At 39.8% G+C, this 23,813-nt stretch overlaps 1 protein-coding gene across 1 annotated transcript in view; it reads right to left on the bottom strand.

The window, feature by feature from the left end:
* Positions 1-291: 291 nt before the first annotated feature.
* Positions 292-23,813, bottom strand: part of Btbd1 (BTB domain containing 1) — a 31,877-nt gene continuing 8,355 nt past the window's right edge. Inside the window, exons 4-8 of the mRNA XM_085683054.2 lie at positions 14,975-15,172; positions 10,634-10,826; positions 5,860-5,947; positions 2,437-2,583; positions 292-2,024 (exon numbers count right to left, since the gene is read on the bottom strand). Coding sequence (XP_085539180.1) covers positions 1,866-2,024; positions 2,437-2,583; positions 5,860-5,947; positions 10,634-10,826; positions 14,975-15,172 — 785 coding nt within the window. The 3' untranslated portion in view covers positions 292-1,865. The remainder of the gene's footprint in view (positions 2,025-2,436; positions 2,584-5,859; positions 5,948-10,633; positions 10,827-14,974; positions 15,173-23,813) is intronic.

The raw sequence follows: 23,813 nt of genomic DNA, 5'->3' as shown, positions 1-23,813 counted from the left end.
AGGGCTGCGGGGCCACAGAGAAGAATTAAACTATCAGTAGATTCTTCGCAGCTGCTAAGCTGACAGAAAAATATCAATACTCACTCTAGTAGGGCCACTCTCCATGAGCCTATTGGGTCCTTCACTCAAACCACATTAGGCACTTGCTGTACCTCTGAACTGTCCCCCGCCCCATTCTGTAAGTACTGGTTAAAATTAGAAGTGCTCAAGAGCTAAACTTTAATTAACTAGAACCTTTGTTCCAAAGTGTCTCACATTCAACTTTTAGAGAAAAAGACACATGACAAAAGATAGGTAAACAAAAAGGATAAATTTATTTTAAAGATTCCAGGTGATGTCCCAATGTCAGTGAGTGGTTCTGTTTCTTGTAGCTTCCATCAGCCACATCCCTTTACAGTTGTTCATAAGAAGCAAGGCACGTGAGTGCCCCAGAGTCAGAAGCACTAGCTACCTCTGTGTGCAACGCTTGATAAGGAAGAAGTACTCCCCACGACCACTAGTCTTTGCTAAACTTCGGTTAAGCAGAAGTACACATTCCATGGGTATTCCAGCTAACTGAGGCTGGTAACATGAGAGCACGGTACCAGGGCAAACAGAAAACAGTGCCTCTTCTTCAGCAACTCCAAGAGGCCCTGGCCACCAGCACATCATCTCCCTGCCCTCTTGAAAATACAAAATATTACTTTTGATGAGATCTTTTATATCCTACTTAGAAAAAAATTCTTAAGTTGATACTTAGAAGAATTTTTATTTTTAACAATTTTCCACAACTATTGATAGACTGATACACCTTAAGCTTAATTTACACAAGGTTAATTTTTTGTAAGATAATCATTTTCAAGGAGAAAATGTTATCTCACTTGTATTTTAAAAATCTGCTTTATAAAAATGTAGAAATGTCACTCTGCCAGATATCCTTCTGACCCACTCTTATTATAGACGCGCCAGCCACATTAAGAGGTCACAATTATCAAGCATGTTGCTCCTTGGCTAGAACTATGTAGCTGACAAAAAGCCTCCTTCCTTTTCAGCAGGAGTGACTGGCTGGACAGCTTCATGGTGTCAAAGCAGCTGTGAGGGGCTTAGCGCTCTACCCACCCCGTTCTCGCTGTGCGAGGGTGCTATCTATTGGCACTCCATCTTATCTCAGTCATCTAGGATTCACTGGCAGCCCCGTGACAGGCAGAGCAGGATGGACGTGACAAAGAATCCACTTAGATCATCCCTGTGATCTGTTTGTAACAATTATTGTCACTGTATACAAGCTCCACTTACAGTTTTAAATAGTACTATGCAATACACTACTATACTATTACAAAATACCTTTCTATAAATACACTGAAAGTTTTCTTGGGTGTTTTTTAGTCTTACTTTTAGCATTATTCCAAATGCTAACAACTCGATATTTCAAAATCCCAAATATAAAGTCAGCTTTCTTAATTTTCTAAAATTAGTTATTTGAGTTAAAAAGAATTCTGTAAGAATACTGACCCATTTCACCTAACTTTCAAAATAGTATAAACAAAAGCTTTTAAAAAAGCGAAAACACCCACATCTGCTACATAAGACAAAAATCTTTCAGTTCCCAAACTACTGAAAGATCACGAGTCAGTGGAGCTATGAATCACACAAGACGAAGCGGAAAGACTGCGCTTTTCACACAAACCTGGTTCTCTTTGCCCCGAGGGTTAGAAGAAAATGGAAAATCTGCCTTTGAATCATGCAGAGACTTAAATAAACTTTTTTACTTCCTCTAAGAAACTAAAATGTTTCTTACTCTATAATTATAAATACTCATGACACTCAACTATTTGTGGCCAGTTGTTTATGCTTTGTGATTAGACTGAATGGTCATTAACACTAGATTATGTATAAAATATTATTTCTGGTATTTGTCCATCTTCTATTGAAGTGCCATTATTATTGCCAGGGGAGCTGAAAAATAAAAAAACAGTCTTGCTTGCAGCAGGGGTCTCGTGGACCACTTTCTTCAGTCCTTTTGTGCCATAGTGAGAATCTGGACCCTAAACGAGAAGCGATGGTTTAGTGACTGTCGTCTAGGAAGTGCTCGCTGTGTTCTGCCCTAGTCATTACAGACTCCATATAAAATTTCATTCAGTCCTTCAATGAAATATGGAGTTTTTGCTTAAAAACAATTTAAAAACACCAATAAAGAGTTAGACCATTAACAACTGTGGAAAGTCTTAGTCTTAAGGGAACAGTACTTTCTCTTGTGTGGAAAGTTCAATTTCTTTAAACAAAGGGGCAGTCCTTAGGAAGAATTGTTCTCTTGGAATAGTGCAGTGCTGGACAGCACTTAAAGCCGTGGAGTGTCTTCGCTCCGCTTTCCCCTCCCCGTTTCTAAGAGGCTCCCCTACCAGGGGCTCTGTAAAGCATGGAAGGCAGGAGCCACACGTGAGTCCAGGCGCCTCTTACCTTGAGTGTTGCGCATGCCGTGTAGCACACGTTGGGCAGGATCTCTATAGGTTCTTTGAACATGACCCTGAATGTGTTAGCAGTGCCGTCACAACTGAATCCAGTATCATTCTGTCCCAGGGTTTGTTTTTTCTCGTATTCAATGATCTATGGTTTTTAAAGAGAAGTGACATCTAAGTTAAACTGTAATAGTCTTGCAGAAAGAATGCGAAGCTTTAGAAGCTGTGACCCAGAGTGTAAACTTTCCATGTTCTAATTTTTCTCCACTTATCTCTAATTATCAAAGATGCCTTTTTAAAGCATTCAATGGTCAGAAAATAGCTCTTTAACTCATGCATCACAGGAAGGGTGGGGAAGGCATCAAGCTGTGGGGGCTTGGCTGCAGAAGAGGGGCTCCATACAAAACACAGTTTGGTATGTGAACTTTAGAATGTGGACTTGAGTCGGGCATGGCAGTGCATGCCTTTAATTTTAGCATTGGGAGGCAGACATAGGTGATCTCTCTGTGTTTGAGGCCAGCCTGGTCTACAAAGTGAGTTCCATGGCAGCCAGGACTGTACAGAGAAACCCTATCTGCGGAGGAGTGGAGATGTGAACTCTATCTGCGGAGGAGTGGAGAGGGGAAAAAAATCTTTCTCCATGTTTAGCCCATGTCTTATTCATAGGATAATCTCTTGACATTTTCAGCCTCAGTATTTATTGAAATTAAAATGCCCCAAATGTACTGCCATGTCTGTGAATAATTTAAATTAGCTCCTATATTATTAGTTCTAAGCAATATATGAGACACCCTCCAGGAGAGTCAGCCAATAGAGGAAATGAAATATGCAGGCAGCGCCAGTTCAGATGATAAAGAAGCTGGACAGAGAGGAAACCGCTTCTGTTAAAGAGGACGGCTTGAAAAGCTCAAGGCAGAGCCTACCAATTACTAGGAGGGCTTCCATACATGGGACAGTGCCCTCACAAGCCTGCCTTCCTGCCAACGGTCTAGGAAACAGTACTAAAATGGGCAAGAGTCACCTAAAGCTAAGGTTCTCTGCAGGAGAGGGGAAGGAAGAGTACCAGGTGTAGCTAGGCAGTGGCTACACAGATGTGTACAGTCTGTGACAGCTGAGCCATATGTGTGATTTACTAATATAACTCACCCTGCCTCCCTTTAAACATAAGGTCTCACTATGTAGCTCTGGCTGGCCTGGAACACTCCAAGACTGGAATTAAAGGTGTGCACCCCATGCTCAGTGAATATACCTTTTAAGTATCTATTAGCTCAATAAAAGGTTAACTATAAAATTAAAATCTCTAGAAAATACCATTACACTACAACAAGGTGCCATTATTAGCATATGGATGTATTTTCAACACCTTCTTGTATCAATTGCCATCAATTTATATACTTATAATATTTTATTTGTGTTTTAATAAATAAAGCTTGCCTGAAGATTAGAGTGCTAAACTTCTAGAGGGCAGGGAGTGGTGGCACACACCTTTAATCCCAGGACTCAAGGCCACTCTGGGCTATACAAGACTGAATCATCTAAAAGGAGAAACAGAGCTCACACAAAGGTGTTCCGGGCACTCAGGAGTCACATGCCTTTAATCTCAGCATTAGGGAGGTGGAGACAGGAGTGATATGGCTAGGCAGAGAGAGGTATATAAGGCAGCTGAGGTTTGGTAGAGAGCATTGCAGTCTGCAGTCACACCAAGGATAGGATTGCCCCTTTGAGCCTTGGTAGAGGTAAAAACTCTCCAGTGCCTTGGCTCCTTTACTTTTCTGATCTTCAGCTTGAACCCCAATATCTGTCTCTGGGTTTTTATTATTCGTGCTCCACGTACTTGTTGCTTCAATACTGCTGTCCCATGGGATTTGGAGAGCTGAGATTGAAGGGGGTGTGGGTGGGTCTTTGAGTGATAGAACTGCTATAGTCCCAAGGATCTATCTTTCCTTAATGGTGGTCCATGTAGCTAGAGGCAGTGGAGAGACATGGATAACTTTCAAAAATGTTGCAAGTTATCAAATCCTTTTTCTACCACACAAGTCTCTGGTATTTTCATCTGAGCCAAAGTACTGTCTTGAGATACACAAGGCTCTTATTTAGGGTGAAAGGTAAAGTGGATCTCAAAAATAAATAAAAACAAACAAACAAACAAAAAACAAACAGGCATATAAAGATGAACTTTCACATTTTAAAAAAGAAGCCATCTCTGTCTGCTACACTAGACTATCCTTTCTATGTGACAAGTTTCTGGGATGATGACCCAGTACAGGTACTAAGAAAAGCTCTCAAGACTGGAAGATGCCCCTGCAGAAGACTAGGTTCAGGTTCCAGCACCCACACAGCAACTCACAACTGTCTAACTCTGATTTCCAAGAGAATCAATGCCTCCTCTGATCTTGCATATACAGGACATACATACCCTCAGGTGTATGCACACAAAATAAAATAAATACTTAAAAAAAGAAAAAGTCCCCTATATGGTTCTACTAAAGCTTAAAGTACTAGGAAAATGGCTTTAGTGCTGGGCAGAGTATCTGCAGCACAAGCACGAAGTTCTGAGTTAAGATCCCTAGCAGTTACATAAAGGCTGGGTGCAATAGCACACATCTGCAACCCCAGAGATGGTGAGGAGAGGTGGGGACAGAGACAAGAGGATCCCTGGAGCTCACAGGACAGTCAGCCTAGTTAAATTAGTGAGCTCTAGGTGAAGTGAGAGACTGTCTCAAATAAGAGGACAGAGAGTGCTAGGGGTGGTGGTCCATGCTTTAATCCCAGCATTCAGGAGGCACAAACACATGGATTTCTTTAAGTTCAAGGTCAGCCTGGTCTACAGAGCTAGTTCTAGGACAGCCAGGACTACACAGAGAAACCCTGTCTAGAAACGAAACAAAAGAAACAAGATAGAGAGTGATTCTGGAATTATTTGCAACTTCAACCTCTGACCTTTATGTGCACTCACACCCACCTGCACAGACCAGCACATACATGTACCTACCACTACCCGCCCCACACACTCACACACTAATTTTAAGGAAACATTCATTTATAGGACTTGGCATTACGGTATGTTAGGAACCATATCTCAGCTGGTAGACACATGGTATTAGGAGAAGTTGCCCAGAAAAACGAGGCTTTACTACAGTGGTTAAAATGGCTCTTGTAACTTGGTAACATAACTGGTTAGGTGGACTCTGGATGGACTTCATGGAGGGTATCTAAACATTTTTAAATACTGGTCAACACTGAGATGAAACATCAAGAAATTTCACATGAAAATCCATCATTCTGTCTCCTTATTTTTAGACCCTTGTACCCAGACGGGAACTATTTAATGGCAGTGGCTAAGTAGTGGCTGCCTTTTAAAACAAATAAAAAAAGCTGGGCAGTAAGGAACAGAACGCAATCTTCATAACAGGGCTGGGCATACCTGTATGTTCACTTGATAATCCGTGGGCCCATGAATAGATCCATACAAACCAAATCCAACTACAGAGATTCTTCTGTTAACTGTGAACCTACGAGAAAGGATCCCATTACAAAATAACATAAAAAATTCTCTAAGTGTTCATATTTTGAAGATTATAGCTTTTAAAAAGTGGTATCTGGATTTTAGTTACAAAAGGAAAATTATCATAAAAGACACTTTTGAAAATGTCATCTTCACTGCCCACAAATCCTAATGTGAATGGAAGAGAACCTCAAGCAGGATTTGTTCTGTACAGTCAGAGGATTGTAACCTGAATACCTGCTCTTATTACAGTGGCTGGCTCTGTGCTGCCCTCATCCAAATCTCCCTCATGACCATTTTAGTCATTAATTTCTGTCAGCTCAGTGAACACATACCAAGGGCCTAGCATATTCAGTCTGTGTGGTTGGTCAGGAAACAATGGCGAACAAGGCACAGTTTCCGTCTCTGCCATATGGGAGACAGTGATAAACAAGAAGAGAGGGACAAATACTGACTCTATATTGTGGGAAGAGCTGTAAATGCACTAAGCTAACAGTTGGTGGTAGATGGGGAGACAGGCACCAACTCACAAAGGCTCCAGAAAATAATTAGCAAGTCTAGTTTGGTCACAATAGTCAAGAAATACTGATCTATCTTACTTCATTTATTATATGTGTAAAAAAGATATTACCTACAAAGCAACTGAAAAGACTGTTACACACAATGATTACAGGTAACCTGTAATCTCAGCATTTGCAGTTCCAATCACTATTACTACTCCTGGCACACCACGACAGTTTCCTGAGTACTTGCACATGCACTGAGCCCGCAGCTCCACTGCTTACTATAACTCACCTCCTTTAAATAGCACAGCAGCCCGACACATTAGTGAACTATCTATTTTTATTCTCCCCAGTTTCTGTAGTCAGTGAAACAAGCTTTAGCCAGGCATGGCTGCAACAACTTTCACGTTGAGGTTACCAGGAAGTCAAAGCAGGAGGAAACCTTGTGCTCGCAAGATCAAGACCGTCCGGACAACACAGAGGGAGAAAGAAGGTGCTGGGAACACAAAGGTCATACATAGGCAGTTGTGCTCCCAGAGCACTAGGAAATATTCATTCAGGGTTGTCTTTTCAAGGAGAAAGATGTATAACCTGCTTTCTGCCCAGAAGGCTGGGATTAGAGGTGGCTACTAGCCTAGGTGGTCCATGCACTATCTGCAGGACCCGGATACAGCAAGCTCCACAAGCAGAACTGGAGACATTTAATACTCCAGGTGACCTTTGTATTATTACTATGAGGAGGGGCTCCTCCAAGCTGCCACAACCAGACTGAAGGCGGCTAATAACCCAGATGACCTTTGCCCTATCTATATAACCTAGATCACACCTCCTCCATAGGCTCTTAAGATAACTCATGTAGCCTAACTATCGAACCATCTTCAAGGGAAGAAGTGACATGTACTTGGATAATCTAGCTTATTGCAGTTCTTCATTATATGATAATATATGATTCATAGCAAAACTGTTTCAGAGCTCCCATCATTTCCTTAGACTCAATTCCCAGGAGCAGTGCTGAGGAAACTCAAAGGCACACTCTCAAGCTTTATGGTATTTGTCAAACTGCTTCAAAGAGTCCCCCATTTGTCATTTATCTTTAAACTTCATGGCTTGGGACATAAAATTCTTTACCAAACAATGATCTGTTCTAGGCTGAGAGGCCCCCATCATCCTCATCTGTTGTAGTATGTTCAAAGTTTCATTTTTGTTTAATGTTAAAACTTTAATTTATATAAATACTGCAGGGAATCAGTAAGGATCCAACTCCAGTGGCCAATCCTTCCCTCTTTTATTCCGTTCTAAATGCTCACCTGGCCTCATGGCTCTGACCTCTATAGTGGGGTCCATATAACACTCCTTAGAGACTCAGCGTTCTTTTTCGTATTTGAGCTGCTCCTCCCTTTGGTAAAATAGAATTTATTCTTCCAGATTAACTTTATATTTTGTGAGGCCATTCCTCTACCAAAAACATGGGACTTCTGAAAGGAACTTTCTAAAATACACACTTTAAGAGGCTAATTCATCCTTAGTAAAGTGTGATTTCAGGGGAGGTTCTCTAGATCTACACAGAAGAACCATTTTGAAGTTTAATCCTACTCTGTTGTAGTAACGTTCAACATAATAAATATATAACTACAATATAGAAACATATCACTACAATATAGTAAAATATGTACTTAAAATGTTATTTACTCAATATATCTCATTGTTTTACATTTAAAGTCTTGTGTTTCTTATTGAGGTAATACACATATAAACTATACCACGTTCATCATTAAGTGTACAGTAAGTGGCATTAAGTATATTTACGTCACTGCACACTGTGACCACTGTTTATTTCTGTAACTGAGGGCTTTTATTTTAACAGGGTTTATAATAATGGTAAGAATAATCTCAAATTCACATTTTAAAGCAGCAATTATTCTTTTATTAGTTCTAATAGGCTTTTTGTTAGGTTCTCTTCACCCTAAGGTTCAGGTACAGGAGCCAGAGACACTACAATTCCTGTGATGTACAGAACAGAACCAAGACTCCAAGAATTCATTAAATGAAACTTTTTGTTGTGACTGTAAGCTGTAATCATATTTTATTTAAAAGCCAAAGATATTTTAGTGATTTCCATAAACGGCAAGTACCATATAAATAAATAAAACTTACGTATTCATTGTTGCCATTGGTAATTATACAGATATTCATAGACACACAAATTTATACCCAAACATGCATATGTCATATGTGAAGACACACACAGACACGCCTATCTACCTCCCACTTAAATCCCATGAACGACACATCCTACACTGTTATCTTCATTTTACAAAAGAGCAATTGGAGTTCAGGCATCCGGTGACTTGACCAAGGCTGCCCCACTAAGAGCTGCTGCAGCCCAGAGCAGTCTCCTGCACTGCACACACTGTCCTTTCCTGGTCCAGCTCCACAGGAAAGCTGAGCTTCAGCTTGCTTGGGAACATGCAAATAAAGTCTCTGGCAGAAAAGGACTAAAAAAATCTAAGCAAAGATTTTAGAATTCGAAACAGCTTTCAGCCACTAGGTAAGTTCAGATATGGAAATATGAATACAGAGAAGTGACTCAACTTTTGTCAACTTCTGGAATGTAAGGCATTAACATGTGCATGCTTTGTAGCCGACACATGTATGAGCACATACACATTGAGCTGTACACTTTGGTTTGCCTGCTAGCGTCCTCCCAAAAGTCTGTGTACTGAAGTATGAACCTTCCTGTCGGCTGCATTGTTTTACTTTACACTTTTATTACCAGCTGTATTTATTTCTCCTTTGCATTACAGACAGACCATTTATCTCCTAAGCATGACAATATGAATTTCATTTCAAGTCAGTAAAGGAAGAAGAACAAAAGGCAGTGGTGGTGCATGCCTTTATCCCAGCACTCAGGAGGCAGAGAAAGATGGATCTCTGTGAGTTTGGGGCTAGCCTGGCCTACAGAGTGAGTTTCAAGACAGTAAAGACCTGTTACAGAGATGTCCTGTCTTAGGGAAAATAAAATAAAAAATTATATATATGTGTGTGTGTGTGTATAAAACAGTATTTTATATTATATATTTATATATTATAGAAAAACTGAGTTTCCTAGAGCTATGTACTAAGGTACATCCAGAATTAATAGGTCTCTTCCTTTCTGATTACATGGGGCTCCAATTTATGACTGCATTGATGACTGCCGAAACCTAGCAAGGTGGGTATCTCTAGCTAGAGTTTCAATTCTTAATTTCTCTTCAGTGGTCAATCATTGTTAGTGAAATGTTTTCTAGACTTAAACTATTAACAGTTATCACCATGTACAAAGGTAAAATTTTATCAGTGGCACCCCTACCACCTCCGGAGTCTGGCTGTCTATAGGAGCCACTGTGTTCTTTAGTCTCCCACAGTGATGAGCTATATTAACAGATCACCGAGCTACTTCTTCACACTCCAAATGCACTCTATCTGTTCTCATAGCGCTGCCCTGTCAGGGCAGAGCGGGCTGTACAATTCCCTCTGCACCCTATGGTGAGGGTCCAGACTGCGTGTCTCTTCCTTTAGGAACTGACCACGTGGTGTTTCCTTCTCTCGGTGCTCCAGGAACCTCTGACACAAACTCACCTGTGAACTCTGTGAATGACAGTTCTCTGACAACTTAACTCCTCCCAGGTAACTGGTCTACTCAGGCTTTCTTCTCCGGTCAATTCTGATAATTTATATTTGCCTATAAAATGATCCATTCCATCAAGATGTTCAATTTATAAGCACAGAGTAAACCCAGAATTAAAGTAATAATTTTAGCATATGATAGTCACATTTTGATTTCTAAATAGGAATTTGAAGAATTGCTTCTTCTAGGACGGTTTGTCCTATTGATCTTTTAAGGAAAACAGATTATGTATTCATCAGTATTAACTCACTCCGTTCTTCATTTGTCTATTTAATTTCTCTAGTGCTCTTTCTATATTCATTTTCTATTTACTTTGACTAAATACTTAAATCACTTGTTCCTACTCTTATTTCCTAAGAGCAGTTATTTTTTCTTTGTGTGCACCTTTGGCCTCATCCTGTATTAAGCAAACTATAGAATGAAATATTGGCTAACTGCCTCTCACACGACGAGGAGGCTAAAGAAAGGCTAAGCACTAACTGCCGCCCTCCCGCACGTGCCCAGTCCACACTCCGGCAGATACCTGATTCTGTCGCTTGTCCCACTGTAGCCCCAGCGGCTCTCCACTTGCTGGAATCTATTGATGCAGCACTCCTTTCCTCGGAGGCAGCATCGCGGTCGGTCAATGTATTCTACTCGGGGTTTAGGGTTGACAGTGAAATGAAGAAAGAGGTTTACCACTTCACGGTCTGACAAAATTCCAGACTGAGCAGGACCTGCAGAGATACAAAATAAACTTAGCATATAAAATTTTAGCATAGATTTGAAGTTTTGATCAATCTTCAAAACTAACCTGGAAGAATGTGTTAAGGTATGTGAAGACTTAGATGGAACTCCATCATAACAGAAATCATTTTCTGTCTTCTCTTCTGAGCAGCACTTCCTCCAGCCAACAGAAGGAACATGCTCTCTGTGGCAAATCGTCTCCAGGACAGGCAGGTACCTGGAACCCTTCACCTCCCACTTCCTACCTGTCCAACACTAGAATCTGAACAAGGGACATTTCTGCCCACACAGACAGGGACTAAAGCTTTCTTCCTGGGATAGAAAAGCGAGCACAAGGTGAGAACTGTGGTTGGGAAAGCTATGGAAATAGAAAACTACACAGCACAATTTCCCAATTCACTTTTTCTTATTGGAGAAAAATGCCAAATCCTTTAAACTTACCAGAACTAATAGTGCTCCCTCATAAAAGAGGCCAGGAGATCCCTTGCAAAGCCAGTAGAAACAGTGGAGTAAGAATCTTCAAAATACTAGGAAATTTGGAATAAGAAGTCTACTGATTTTAAAACCCAGAATTTTAAAAAAAATTCTGTATGAGAGCCAGGTGTGGGGATACATCCCAGAACTTGGGATGCAGAGGCAGCTGAATTTCTGTAAGTTCAGGGTCAGCATACTCTATATAGCAATTTCCCAGTCACAGTAGCTATATAGTGAGATCCTGATTCAAATAAATAAATAAATAAATTTAAGAATCACATATAAAATGACAAAATATATTGGCTTGACATACATGATGCAAGCTTTACTGTAATCTCTGGATAAGGAAAGACTATAAAGCAATCAGAAAGAGCTGCTGACAGAGAGGGAAGGAGTGAAGGAGAGTACTAAAAAAACAGAACTGAACCTACGTATGATGAAACAAGAGATGAAGATGGAAATTTCCTCCAGATAAGGGCGAGGAGACGCCTCAGTCTGTAAGGCTGAACCCCAGCACCCATGTAAGAAGTCAGGGATGGTGGTACATACTTGCAATTCCAGCACTGGGAGGTAAAGCCAGGCAGAGTCTAAGTGAGAGACTGTCTCAAAAAGAAAAGCCATGTGGACAGTTCCTAAGGAAAAACACTCAAGGCTACCTCTGGCCTCTACATATTTGTGCATAACATTACAACATACACACACACACACACACACACACACACACACACACACACACACCCTTTTCAGGTTAAAAATGCATGTCAAGCCTATAGCAAGAGAATTTTCCTTATCTGAAAAGAAAGTCCTCACTGGGTAGTTGTGGCACACCTTTAATCCCAGCACTCAAGAGCAGAAGAGCAGAGGCAGGCAGATCTCTGAGTGCGAAGCCAGCCTAGTCTACAAAGCAAGTGCCAGAGGCAGCCAGAGCTACACAGAAAAAAACCTGTCTCAGGGAGGGAAGGGGAGGAAAAGGGAAAAAAAGAAAGTCTTCAGGTGATGAAGAACATGTAAAAGCTTAAGGAAGGTAAAATAGCATGCGCTAAATCAAAAACAGCGGTAAATCAAAAAATTAATGTCCATTGTGTAAAATCATGTCTCTAATACATCATCAACAACCTATTGAGAAAGTAAAGATACTGTAGAATCCTAGAAGTGTCAGAGAAAAGGTACGTATCCTTCTATAGTAAAATGAGGAAAAATAAGACCGGCCAAGGGAAATAACGGAAGCCAAAAGGAAACAGGACCACATCTACATAACAGAACAATAACTGCTAGACTGAGGTTGTATTCCTCAAAAACTGAAAGTAGGAAAAGATGTTTACAGACGGACACACGGAAAGAAGAGCTAAGAGAATCTGACAGCTCACCTGCTGTAAGGATGCTAACTGCCCAGTGTGATGGACGATCCGATAGAAGCACATCAATCACCAGAGAGGATGAACTGACAGGATCTAAATGACTACTGATTTTAAGATAACAACATCTTATGGGCTTTAAAATATAGAGTTAAAACACATGAAATGGTAACAAACACTGAAGAGGGTTAAGTATCTTTTGTACTGCATGGGGAATTTTAATTGGAAAGTTTTAATTTTTAAGATCTAACTTTAAAATTTCATAAGGAAGCATTTGTGTATTATCAAGTAATCCACTAAATAGTAAAAAAATACTATTTCTCTTTAAAATTGCTCAACTTCTCTTACTTTTCACTAGAAACTACTAAGAGAATGTTTAACAAGCAAATAGAAGAAAACAAAATACCAGAAATCACTTGGTTATTTCTAAAGAAAATGAGGAGAAAGAGAAAGCAAACAAACAAAATCTACCACAAACCAGAGCTGAGTCAAGAATAAGTAGCAAGATGGTAACTCAAATATCCCAATGACCTATCACATGTCAATCAAATGTGCCTATTAAATGTAAATCAAATGTACCAATAACCTTTTAAGCGTAAATTTACATTTATCAATGACCTATTAAATGTACATCAAATATTCCAAGTAAAAGATAATGCTTGTAGAATTGGATACCTTAAAAATACAGTTTACAGGAACATAACTGATAGCAAAGATAATAAAAAACCTAATTAAAAGAATGGGAAAAATATAGAATACAGGTCTAGAAAAACAACTTAATAAGTAATAGCACTTAACTATTCTTGTAGAGACCCAGTTTGATTCCAGCTCCAAGGGGATCCAACACCTTGGCCTCTTTGGGCAGCCACACTCATACATATACCTCTCTCTCTCTCACACACACATAATTAAAATAATCAAATTGAATCTTTAGAAAACATAGAATACAAAAAACTTTTTAAAAAGATTGTAAAACTACGTAAGTGTCAAAGATGTAAAAAAAAAGCTTTACTAGATTTAAAGCGGGATGTATCATAAAGATAAAGAATAAATCCAGTAAAAGTAATTAAATACAAAATTTACTGTACCTACTGATAGAATCTTAAAATATACAAAGAAAAGATTTATGGAACCAAATGGGGACCTATTTGCAACCAAAACCAAAAACTTGAACCTATTTCTCTCAGTAACTGACAAGACAAAAGGAGACAGTAGATAGATACAAATTTTGGAGACTATTTTTAGAATATTTATTTTGTAGATATGGGATTATTCAAGCTGTTAAGCAAGCACAGAACTCATCAGATTTTTCTGCACTCAACAACTAAGAATACATTCATCTTAGTATATGGTTATTTATTAAAACTGAACATGTTGGGATATAAAATAAGTCAATAAGTTTCTAAGGACTGAGATGACACAGAATTTTCTAACTATACTGGAATATAAATTTTAAGAAAAAATAAAAATAGAATCTTCAAATACTTGAAAATTAAAACAAATATCTCTAACCACAGCTCTGAAAAGAAAGCTTTACCACAAAATTAAGTTGGGTTTTTGTTGCTACTGCTGTAGGTTACACCCAATACTGTATATTTGCTGGGAAGCACTCCAGGGTTTAAAATGAAATAAACCCTTTCCCCACAAGTTGCTTTTGGTCATAGTTTTCAATCACAGCTATAGAAAATAGACTGCCACAATAACAGCACAAAGTGTTAAGACTGTCACGTGCAGAATCAGACTGAACTTAGCTCTGCTCCTCCATGTTAGAAGAGCTTTGTTCTTTCATTTTGGATAGACTAGTGCTACACACACTCATTCTCAACTTAGTAGTTCTACTCTGCTACACTCAACAGAAATATTCAAATGGACAAATGACATGTATATGATGTTTATAATTTTATTATTTTATTCCATGACTGTTTTGTCTGCATCTATTATCTATGTATCATGTGCATCCCTGGTGCCCAAAGAGGACAGAAGAGGGCATCAGGTCCTTTGGGATTGGGAACCACCAAGTGAGTGCTAGTCACACCTGAAATTCAGTATTAAGTCTGTCTCATTTTAATCAGAAGTAGCACCCATAAAGGGCAAAAAGATTTGTCCCTATAACCTTGGGAAAGGCAATTATCTTTTCTAGTTCACTCCTCTAAGCTCTAAAATGTGGATGTTATCTTAAATAGTTCTTATGATAATTAAATAAAACTATATAAAATGAAACTAAGATACAAATGAAACTAGTACTTATTAAGTCATACTTTCTATTCTGCTTTGAAAATAGTTTCAAATTAGTGAAGGTACAGCCTTACCTGCTGCAAATTCCTCAATTGTCATCAGTGGGAACCGGATTAAGGAAAGCGCTTTTCCTAGAACTTTCTGTTTGTTTCCAAACGTCACAGGCAATTGCTGCCTCTGGCATTCTGCTTCTGCCCAACGTACAATAGCTCCAAAAAGTCGACTTTCTCGAATACTTAATGTGTCTCTTTCTAGAACCGCACAGAGTGTATCTACAAAGAAAATACAGGAAAGAACATTTTGCTCTTAATGTATTATTTATGTTAAGTTTTTAAAACTCACTAAAAAAAGCCAACAAAACTACAGATTTGATACAACTATTAATAAAAAGTAGGATTTCCAGGTAAGATGGTGGATTAGCAGCTTCCTCTGTGCCACCCAGTGATAGAAAGGAGCCAGGGTAAAAACAACCCACTTTTTATAAGAGCCAAAGCAAAAAGAATCAAGACTAAGATGAGACCTCTGCAGAGCAGCAGCCAGGGGGGAGCTCTTTCCTGTGAACACAGTAGTGAACTGGAGAGGAGATAGGATCAGGGGCTGACACGGTGAGCAGTGAGCAGAGAGACGGCCTGGGCGACACAGGCTGTGGGAGTGGAGGCAGAAGTGTAGCAGAGGAGCCTGTGCGGAGACTCTCCAGCAGAGCTCTGAAGAACAGCCTGAAGGAAATTCCTCACCAGGCCTGTCCGAGACAGGCAGCAGCAAGAACGCTGCTGAACTTGCTGTCTTCTCCTTGGGCACAGCAAAGGTAACCACAGGTTATCCTAGGCCTCAACCTCAGGAACCCCAAGCATGGAAAGAACCTCTGCTCCCTCGAACACTAGAGATGGCAAGCTGTAACTAACTGGTGGAGTAGCAATAGAGTCTCTGGCAGAATAGAAGTCCCCACTAGGCCTCCCCCCAGCCTCCACATGGAACCCTTCCCAGCAAGGAACACCAACCTGTTTGAATGACTGAGAGAGACTACCAGTCTTCCCTCAACCTGCAGAGACTGCTACAGAAGACATCAGATGGGAAAGAGAAACTACATTCATCCCAACTGGGAATCAGAAATAATCATGGTCCTAATAACCTCCAGTTCCATTTTAGTGCTCAACATTATTCTTTATTTTACCTATATTTGGTTGTTGGTTAATCACCTTTCTGGTCTGAACAGGCTTTTATCATTTTTTTTCCATACCTACTATGTATTATTTTCTTACTATTCCCCATACCCCTGACCCATATACTTTCTTTCTCAATGATATGTAATTCTTCTGCTTTTCTCTTTTCTATTACTTCCTCATTTTACAACCTATTCATAATCTTAGCTATAAAAATCTATGACTACACTTCCCCCATCAGTGCCATCACTGTTTCTGAGCCTTCTCAGGATGAGCATCTTCTGTGACAGATCAACATCACAGCTGCTGTCAGACCAGGTTGTGTTAATTCAATTGGCTTCCCCACTGAATAGGTCGGAAACATGAATCCCATGAATATAATTTACCAGAAAGTCTTAGAAAAGAAACAGAAAGAGTAAGATAAAGGGGAAAATAAAAAGCTGGAAGACTACTCCAACCAACACACAAAAAAGAAAGAAAAAAATATGAGATTACAAGCCCCTATGACACTTTCACGAGTCCACTATTCCTCAAACATAGGAAATCAAGTTGAATGAGATCGCTGAAATGCCAGAAAACAATTTCAGATTCCTGCTTTTATATAGCATCAACAAGGGGCAAGGGAGAAGGGTCATCCGGTAAAATACTTCTGCAAGCATGGAAACCTGGGTTCAGAGCTCACGGAAAGTATAAGGTATGGCAGCATGACTCTGAACTCAGCACAGGAGAGTCAGAGACGGGAATTGACTTGCTGAGTAGCTAGAGTAGCCAGGTAGTGATTTCTAGTTTCAGTGAGAGATCTTGTCTCAAAAAATAAGGTGAACAAGTGATTGAGAAACACCAGACATTGATTTCTGGTAGACAGACAGACAGACAGACACACATACGAAAATCAATGGTCACATGGAGACTCAAACAGGAGAATGAGGCAATAAGGAAATTAATTCAGGACCTAACCACAGCACAAAAAGTATCAAAGCAGATGTAATGGTCAGTTATTTGGAGGATAAAATAAAAATTAAAAATTAAAGGGAAAAATTCTTCAAGGAAACTAAGTAGAAATTCTGGGAATGAGTTAACTAAATAAAAAGCATTGTGGAAAGCACCTTCAAAAGACATGACTGAGCAAAGAAAAGAATACCAAGAATGGAGGACCAGGTGGAGACAATGATCCATCCCGATTATACAGAAAGAAAAAAAATTGAGAATGACCAAAGCTTTCAAGAACTCTAGGATATATTCAACAGAGTAACATAAGCAAACCAATAATATGATACAACACAAAAGCAGACTTATGACAGAAATTACATAATTATCTCAACAGACATAGAAAAGGTATTTGGTGTGGAGGTTTCAAAAGCCCACAGCAAGACCCAGCATCTCATTCTACAGACCAGAATGCAGCTCCTGTCTACTGTCCAGCTCCATGCTCCCCGCCACGATGATAATGAATGAAGTCTCTGAACCCATAAGCAACTGCCCAATTAAATACTTTCTTTTTAAGAGTTGCCTTGATCATGGTGTCTCTTCATAGCAATATAACAGTGACTAAGACAATGTATGTATATGGTATATGTATGTATGTTAAGTGTGTATGTATTTTTGAGACAAGTCTCACTAGATAGTCCAGGCTAGCCTCAAACTTATCATTCTTCTGCCTCTACCTTCTGAGTGCTAGAATTATAGATATACATCACCCTGTCTGCCTATGGCTACTGTACTGAGGAGAGATCTGCTGGAGGCATAAATGGAAGCGTCACCAGTCAGAGAACTGTAGTACAAACCCAGGTCAAGGGTGATAGTAGCCTGAACCAGGACAGCAGTGGGAGTGTCAGAGTCTAACACTCAAGGATAACGGCCAGGGCAGAGGGATCAGGAGGTATTAGCTGAGATGGGGAAGACTACAGGAGGAATAGGCTTAGGCTGGGAGAAAGAATGAAGTTGAATCTTGGACAAATAAAGTTTGAAATCCCTGTGTAATATGTATAATGTCAAATCCAAGTCAAATGTCAAATATATAATGTAAATCCAAGTATAATGTCAAGCCTGTCCCATAGATCCTCATTTAGACTTCCTTTCCTCTTGTCATAGGCAGACTGTTAAAGTAAGGTCAGTCGTTTTTAAGCAATAGCAGCCCAGAAGTACTGAGTTTAGAGGAAAAGAGAGCTCTGAGGCAAGCATGCTAGAATACGATAAGCTGCAGTTTAACAAAGAATCGTAAAAAGTAAGCATTCATATTTGAAAAGCAAAGCAATCTTGTCTTATATAAGAGCTTAAAAAAATAAGTAAAACACTCCAGAGTCCCTAAATGTATCACTCTAGAGTAAGAGTAAAATATAATGAACATTAATAATCACAAGAATTCAAAATTTATTTAGGATATATTGTTTAATAAAGACTGGTAAAGCAAAGTGTACTTTATCTTTCCCCAAGAACTATTCAAAGGTATGTAAACATTTTTTTCATGGAATCCTATTTTTTTTCTTTCTTTCTTTTTTTTTTTCTTTTTTTCGTTTTTTGAGATAGGGTTTCTCTGTAGCTTTGGAGCCTGTCCTGGAGCTAGCTCTTGTAGACCAGGCTGGCTGGCCTCGAAGTCACAGAAGATCTGCCTGCCTCTGCCTCCCGAGTGCTGGGATTAAAGGCGTGTACCACCACTGCCCGCCTAAACTCTTTTTCTGGGGGACGGGGTTTGATTTTTCAAGACAGGAGGGTTTCTCTGTAGCTGTAGGACCTATCCTGGAACTTGCTCTGTAGACCAGGCTGACTTTGAACTCACAAAGATCTGCCTACCTCTGCCTCCCAAGAGCAGTGCGCCACCACTGTCCAGCCTGGAATCCTATTTTCTAAAGAATTTAAGTAAAATGGACGCTACTATAAAACAGCTAAGCTACATCTAAAATTCTTTAATTACGTTTATTTAGTGTATGTGCATATGCCTACATGCATTTGAAGGCCACAGGACAGCTTGGGGGAGTCAGTTCTTTCCTTCTCTCAAGTAGGTCCTTGGCCTTAATCTCAATGCGTCAACGTTGGTAGCAAGTATCTTTACCCACCAAGCCATCTCCCTGCCCTACATTTTAAATTTGAATTAATTAAAAGCATGCTATATTTATATGTAGCAGAAATCAACTAAAGTACTAAACACGAGTAAGTACATTATCTAGAAATACATATAAAAATTATTTAAAAAAAACTTTCTGACGTCTATACATTCACACTAAAAGTCAAATTTTGCTTATCGAGGGTGAGAAACATTGAAAGATATTAGTCTTTAGAACAAAGTAGGGGTTCAATAATATGTTAAAACTTGGTTAGACAAAAATGTCTAAAAATGTCCGTGTATTCATTGTCAAGGGTGGTGTCGTGGTATGTCAGTGGAGGTCAGAGGACAACCAATGGGAGCGGGCTCTTCCTCCCACCATGTGAGTGCTGGGCACTCAGGTCACTCATTGAGCCATCTCAAAGTACCCAGGATTTTTTTTTAAACATCAAACTTTTCTTATTTTCATTGTAGCTGAGAAAATTAGTTTGAACTAAGACTCTATAAAGCTTTTCACAATTAAGTGAAAGCTAACATACTTAATTATTTGTTGGATTAAGAATACACATGAGGGGCTGGAGAGATGGCTCAGTGGTTAAGAGCACTTACTGCTCTTCCAGAGGACCCAGGTTCAATTCCCAGCACCCACAGGGAAGCTCACTACTGTCTGTAATTCCAGTTCCAGGAGACCTGACACCCATGGCAAAACACCAATGAACATAACATAAAAATAAATTTTTAAAAAATTAAAAAAAAAAACCCACAATGAGGGGCTGGAGAGAAGGCTCAGAGGTCAAGAGCACCGGCTGCTCTTCCAGAGGACTATGGTTCAATTCTCATCAACCACATGGCAGCTCACAACTGTCTATAACTCGAGTTCCTGAGGATCTGAGACCTTCACACAGACATACACACAGGCAAAACACCCGCATGTATGCGTATAAAATAAAATTAATTTTAAAAAATATACAATGAGGTGGGCACGGTGGCTAACTGCTGTAATCCCAGTGCTCTGAAGAGGCAGGAGAATCGCCACAAGTTCAAGGCCTGCCTGGACTACAAAGTGAGTTCCAAGATGGACTGGCCTACAGAGTGAGACCCTTGCCTCAAAAAATGAACAGACTATTTAATCTCTTCAACTGAAAAACAGACCCCTGGTCTAATTAATAACTTGAGTTAAAAATAAAGTTGGAATATGATATAGCACATCACACTGTTCTTGGCACAATGTGAATATTTTAATTATTTGTGTGTATGTGTGCATGCACCACAGCACACGGGTGGGAGCCAGGACAACATATGGGAGCTGTCTCTCTGAGTCTACCATACGGGTCCTGGAGCTCAAACTCCAGACATCAGGCCCAGCAGCAAGCACTTTACAAGATGAGCTCTCTTGCTGGCCCAAATTTATTTTGTTATATCCATGCAAAAAAGAATCTTATTTCTAAAGCGAGAAACCTAAGACAGCAAACTCTTCCTCGGGAACACATGCTCAAAACTTAGAGAAGAAAAAACTATCCTAAATCCAAGAACTCCTTAACCCAGAGCCTTTTCCTCTCAACTCCTACACTTTTAGAACTCCCAAATTTAACAAGCACATGTCTGGCAAATTGGCCTGTGGTATGGAAATAGGTAGGGGAACACGTAAGTCCTTGTACTGGCAGGTTTCTACTGGCAAGTGTTAAAAAAATTATAGCCGAGCCTAAGATGATAAAAACACAACAGAATAAGATTCGTAAACATAATATAGCAGTGAGTGTTAACAAATCAGCAAGTATTTATGGAGAATCTACTCAGCAAAGTAAGATTCCCAGGCTCTAATGGCATGAAAAACATAAGAACTATTTATAAAACAATTGCCACATGTAAAGCACACATGTAATGCAGGTCATATAATTTCACGAGTTGCTGAAAAACAAAAGGAGCACTTGAGAGACCCTGAACAGGAAACATCTGAGATTAAACAATGCTTCATTAACAAGTCAACAGTGCCCTAGTCCTGGCCTTCAGTAAAACGCAATGTATACATTCTTCCCAAGGCACCTGAGAGATGTCCAGGTAAACTGACAATGGATGTTACATCAACTATAAAAGAAGTGCACTCAATGTCCTGGAAAAGGGTAAGGTGTCAGACCTTACACAATTCACTGCACTGGTATAAGACGAGCTAAGTGAAAAGGAGCATCCTGGCTTCCTGAGTGAGAACCACGAGGTGAAGAGAAAAGACATCCTTATCTGGCAGCTGGTCAGGGTATTAACTCAACACGTACTATGTTCTGCTGTCTTCTGCACTAGAAATACAGTGGTAAACAAGACCGAGTCTAGGAGAGGAAAGCAGACAGCCAACACTTTAAAAAGAAGCAAACCAGGCAGTGGTGACGCACGCCTTTAATCCCAGCACTTGGAAGGCAGAGGCAGGTGGATCTCTGTAAATCTGTGGCCAGACTTGTCTACAGAGTGAATTCCAGAACAGCCAAGGCTACACACAGAGACACTCTGTCTCGAAAAACAGAGAGAGAGAGAGGGAGGGAGAGAAGATGAATACCTACTTAAGACTCTCAACTATCAATAAATACGAGAAAAATAAATCAGAGTAAAGGAACAGGAATTTTGTTTTAGTATTTAGCTTAATTAAGTCTGACATGGCCTGTCTCAATTAACCTTGGCCTGAGAAGCAGGTAGCCATACAAAGATTCAAGGAAAAAGGACTCCAGTCAGAAAGAGCAATGAATAAAGGTTTGAAATATAATGAATCCTGCCCAGTGTAATGAACAGAAATGAACAAGCAGAAGACCAGAGAATAGTATTGAGTTGAGTTGTTAATCACAATTCTGCTTTCTCATCTTGGAAGTGACTAGTCTTGCACAGACTAGCTTGTCCTAAAGTCAGGTAGACCTTGGGACTGAATTCTGGACAATGAAATAAAGGACAACTGTAACATGAAAGGGGCCGCCTGCTTGTTTGTGGGTTTCTGTCCCACCCAGTATCCCACAACCGGCAAACCCCAAACAAAATTACACACAGGACTCCATAAGATTATAAACTGATTGGCCCATTAGCTCAGTCTTCTTATTAACTAATTCTTACATCTTACAGTAACCCATAATTCTTGTCTGTGTTAGCCATGTGGCTCAGTACCTTTTCCAGCTGGGCAGGTTACATCTTGCTTCTCTGTGGTCTGGGCAGGAATGGAGGAATGGGCCTCCTCCTTCCTAGCCTTCTCCTGTTCTCATCAACCCACCTCTACTACCTGTCTGATTGACCCACCTATACTTCCTGCCTGGCCAATCAGTGTTTTATTAAAATACATGATTGACAGAATACAGATAATTCTCCCGTACCAGACAACACAAAGAAGCAATTTCAGAGAAAAGTGTTTTAATATGTGGTTATTTTCCCTCTCATCTACTAGTAACATACAGGCAGTGATCAGGCCTCAAGAACTACCTCCTGACGTCACTCTCTACACATGAATGTAAAATGACCTTGCTTTTGTATTTCAGCCAGAATACACTTTGGGTTTGTTGCTATAGCCAAGCCTAATCTCTCTTGCCTTACACAGGGCTTGATCTGCTAAGCTTTGTAAGAAGTTTGAATTATACTCTTACTGCAGTGGAAACAGAAATAAAACAACCTGGTGTTTCTATTTATGAAGATCATTCTGAGCTATCCTAATGAGAAAGAACGCTGGTTTATATTAGGCAGTAGCAGCAGATAAGAAACAGTCAAATGTAGGATTTGTTTTGAACATGGAATCATGGGTACTTAGTGGTGAGATTGTACGTGGGGCACAAATGAAAAAGAATAATCAAGATTAGGTTCTGGGGTTTAAGCTTGAGCAATCAGGTCTAAAAATATATTAGACTGAAGAGCATTTCCTGTTGTGACTAAGAGCATCAGACATCTTGGGGAATACTGAAAACACCAGAAGAGAACTGGAGAGTCCTAAAACAGGGAAGGAAATCAACAGGGCTCTTTTGACTGTTCTGTATGAAATATCTTTTTAAAAATCTACAAATGAAACAGGAAACAGGCTATATGAGAGGGACTAAAACATATAATTCCAATTCACCATAAAAAAAAAAGATCATTTAAAGCTATGGAAATTAGCTTTCTTCTTCTACAAAACAAAGTTTGAATCCTAAGCCCGTCACTGCATAGTCCTTTGCCACCTGAACAACCTGCCAGCACTTCCTGACTTTACATATACTCTGCGTAGTGCCACTGTCTCTACTGCTGCCATCTTCACTACACGGGGACTTTGTTTCTTGTGGTGCTGGGAATGGAAACAAGGCGCATGCACGCCAGGCAAGTAATCTACCACTAAGCCATCCCCAGTCCAAGGGCTATCCATTCCTTAAGGCTCATATCAGAACTTTTTTGCCATAATTTTCCTAACACAACCCAATTTAAAGTAACATCTCCATTTTCTGAAGTTGCCAAGTAATTATTTTCCACATGTCTGTACCTACTTAGAAAGGTAAACGTTACTACTACATGCTAGCTACCCCACTGACATGCTAAAACCTAATGGTCACATATTTTGTTCCGACAACTCTAACCAGTGATTAGTTAACAGAACAAACACGTTTTACTCTTTACTTGTTCTAGGACCCTAGTACAATCCCATGAAGATGGTGTGCAATCTTAGTTACCTGGCACATTTTGGATCACATTGAGGTAGTTAGGACTTTCAGGAATATTTTCATTAAA

The sequence above is a fragment of the Myodes glareolus genome, chromosome 24 (genome assembly GCF_982192425.1).
Source record: "Myodes glareolus chromosome 24, mMyoGla1.1, whole genome shotgun sequence".
NCBI classification, from domain to species: Eukaryota; Metazoa; Chordata; class Mammalia; order Rodentia; family Cricetidae; genus Myodes; species Myodes glareolus.
Note: the sequence above shows the minus strand (reverse complement) of the source record. Positions and strands in the feature narration are given on the sequence as shown.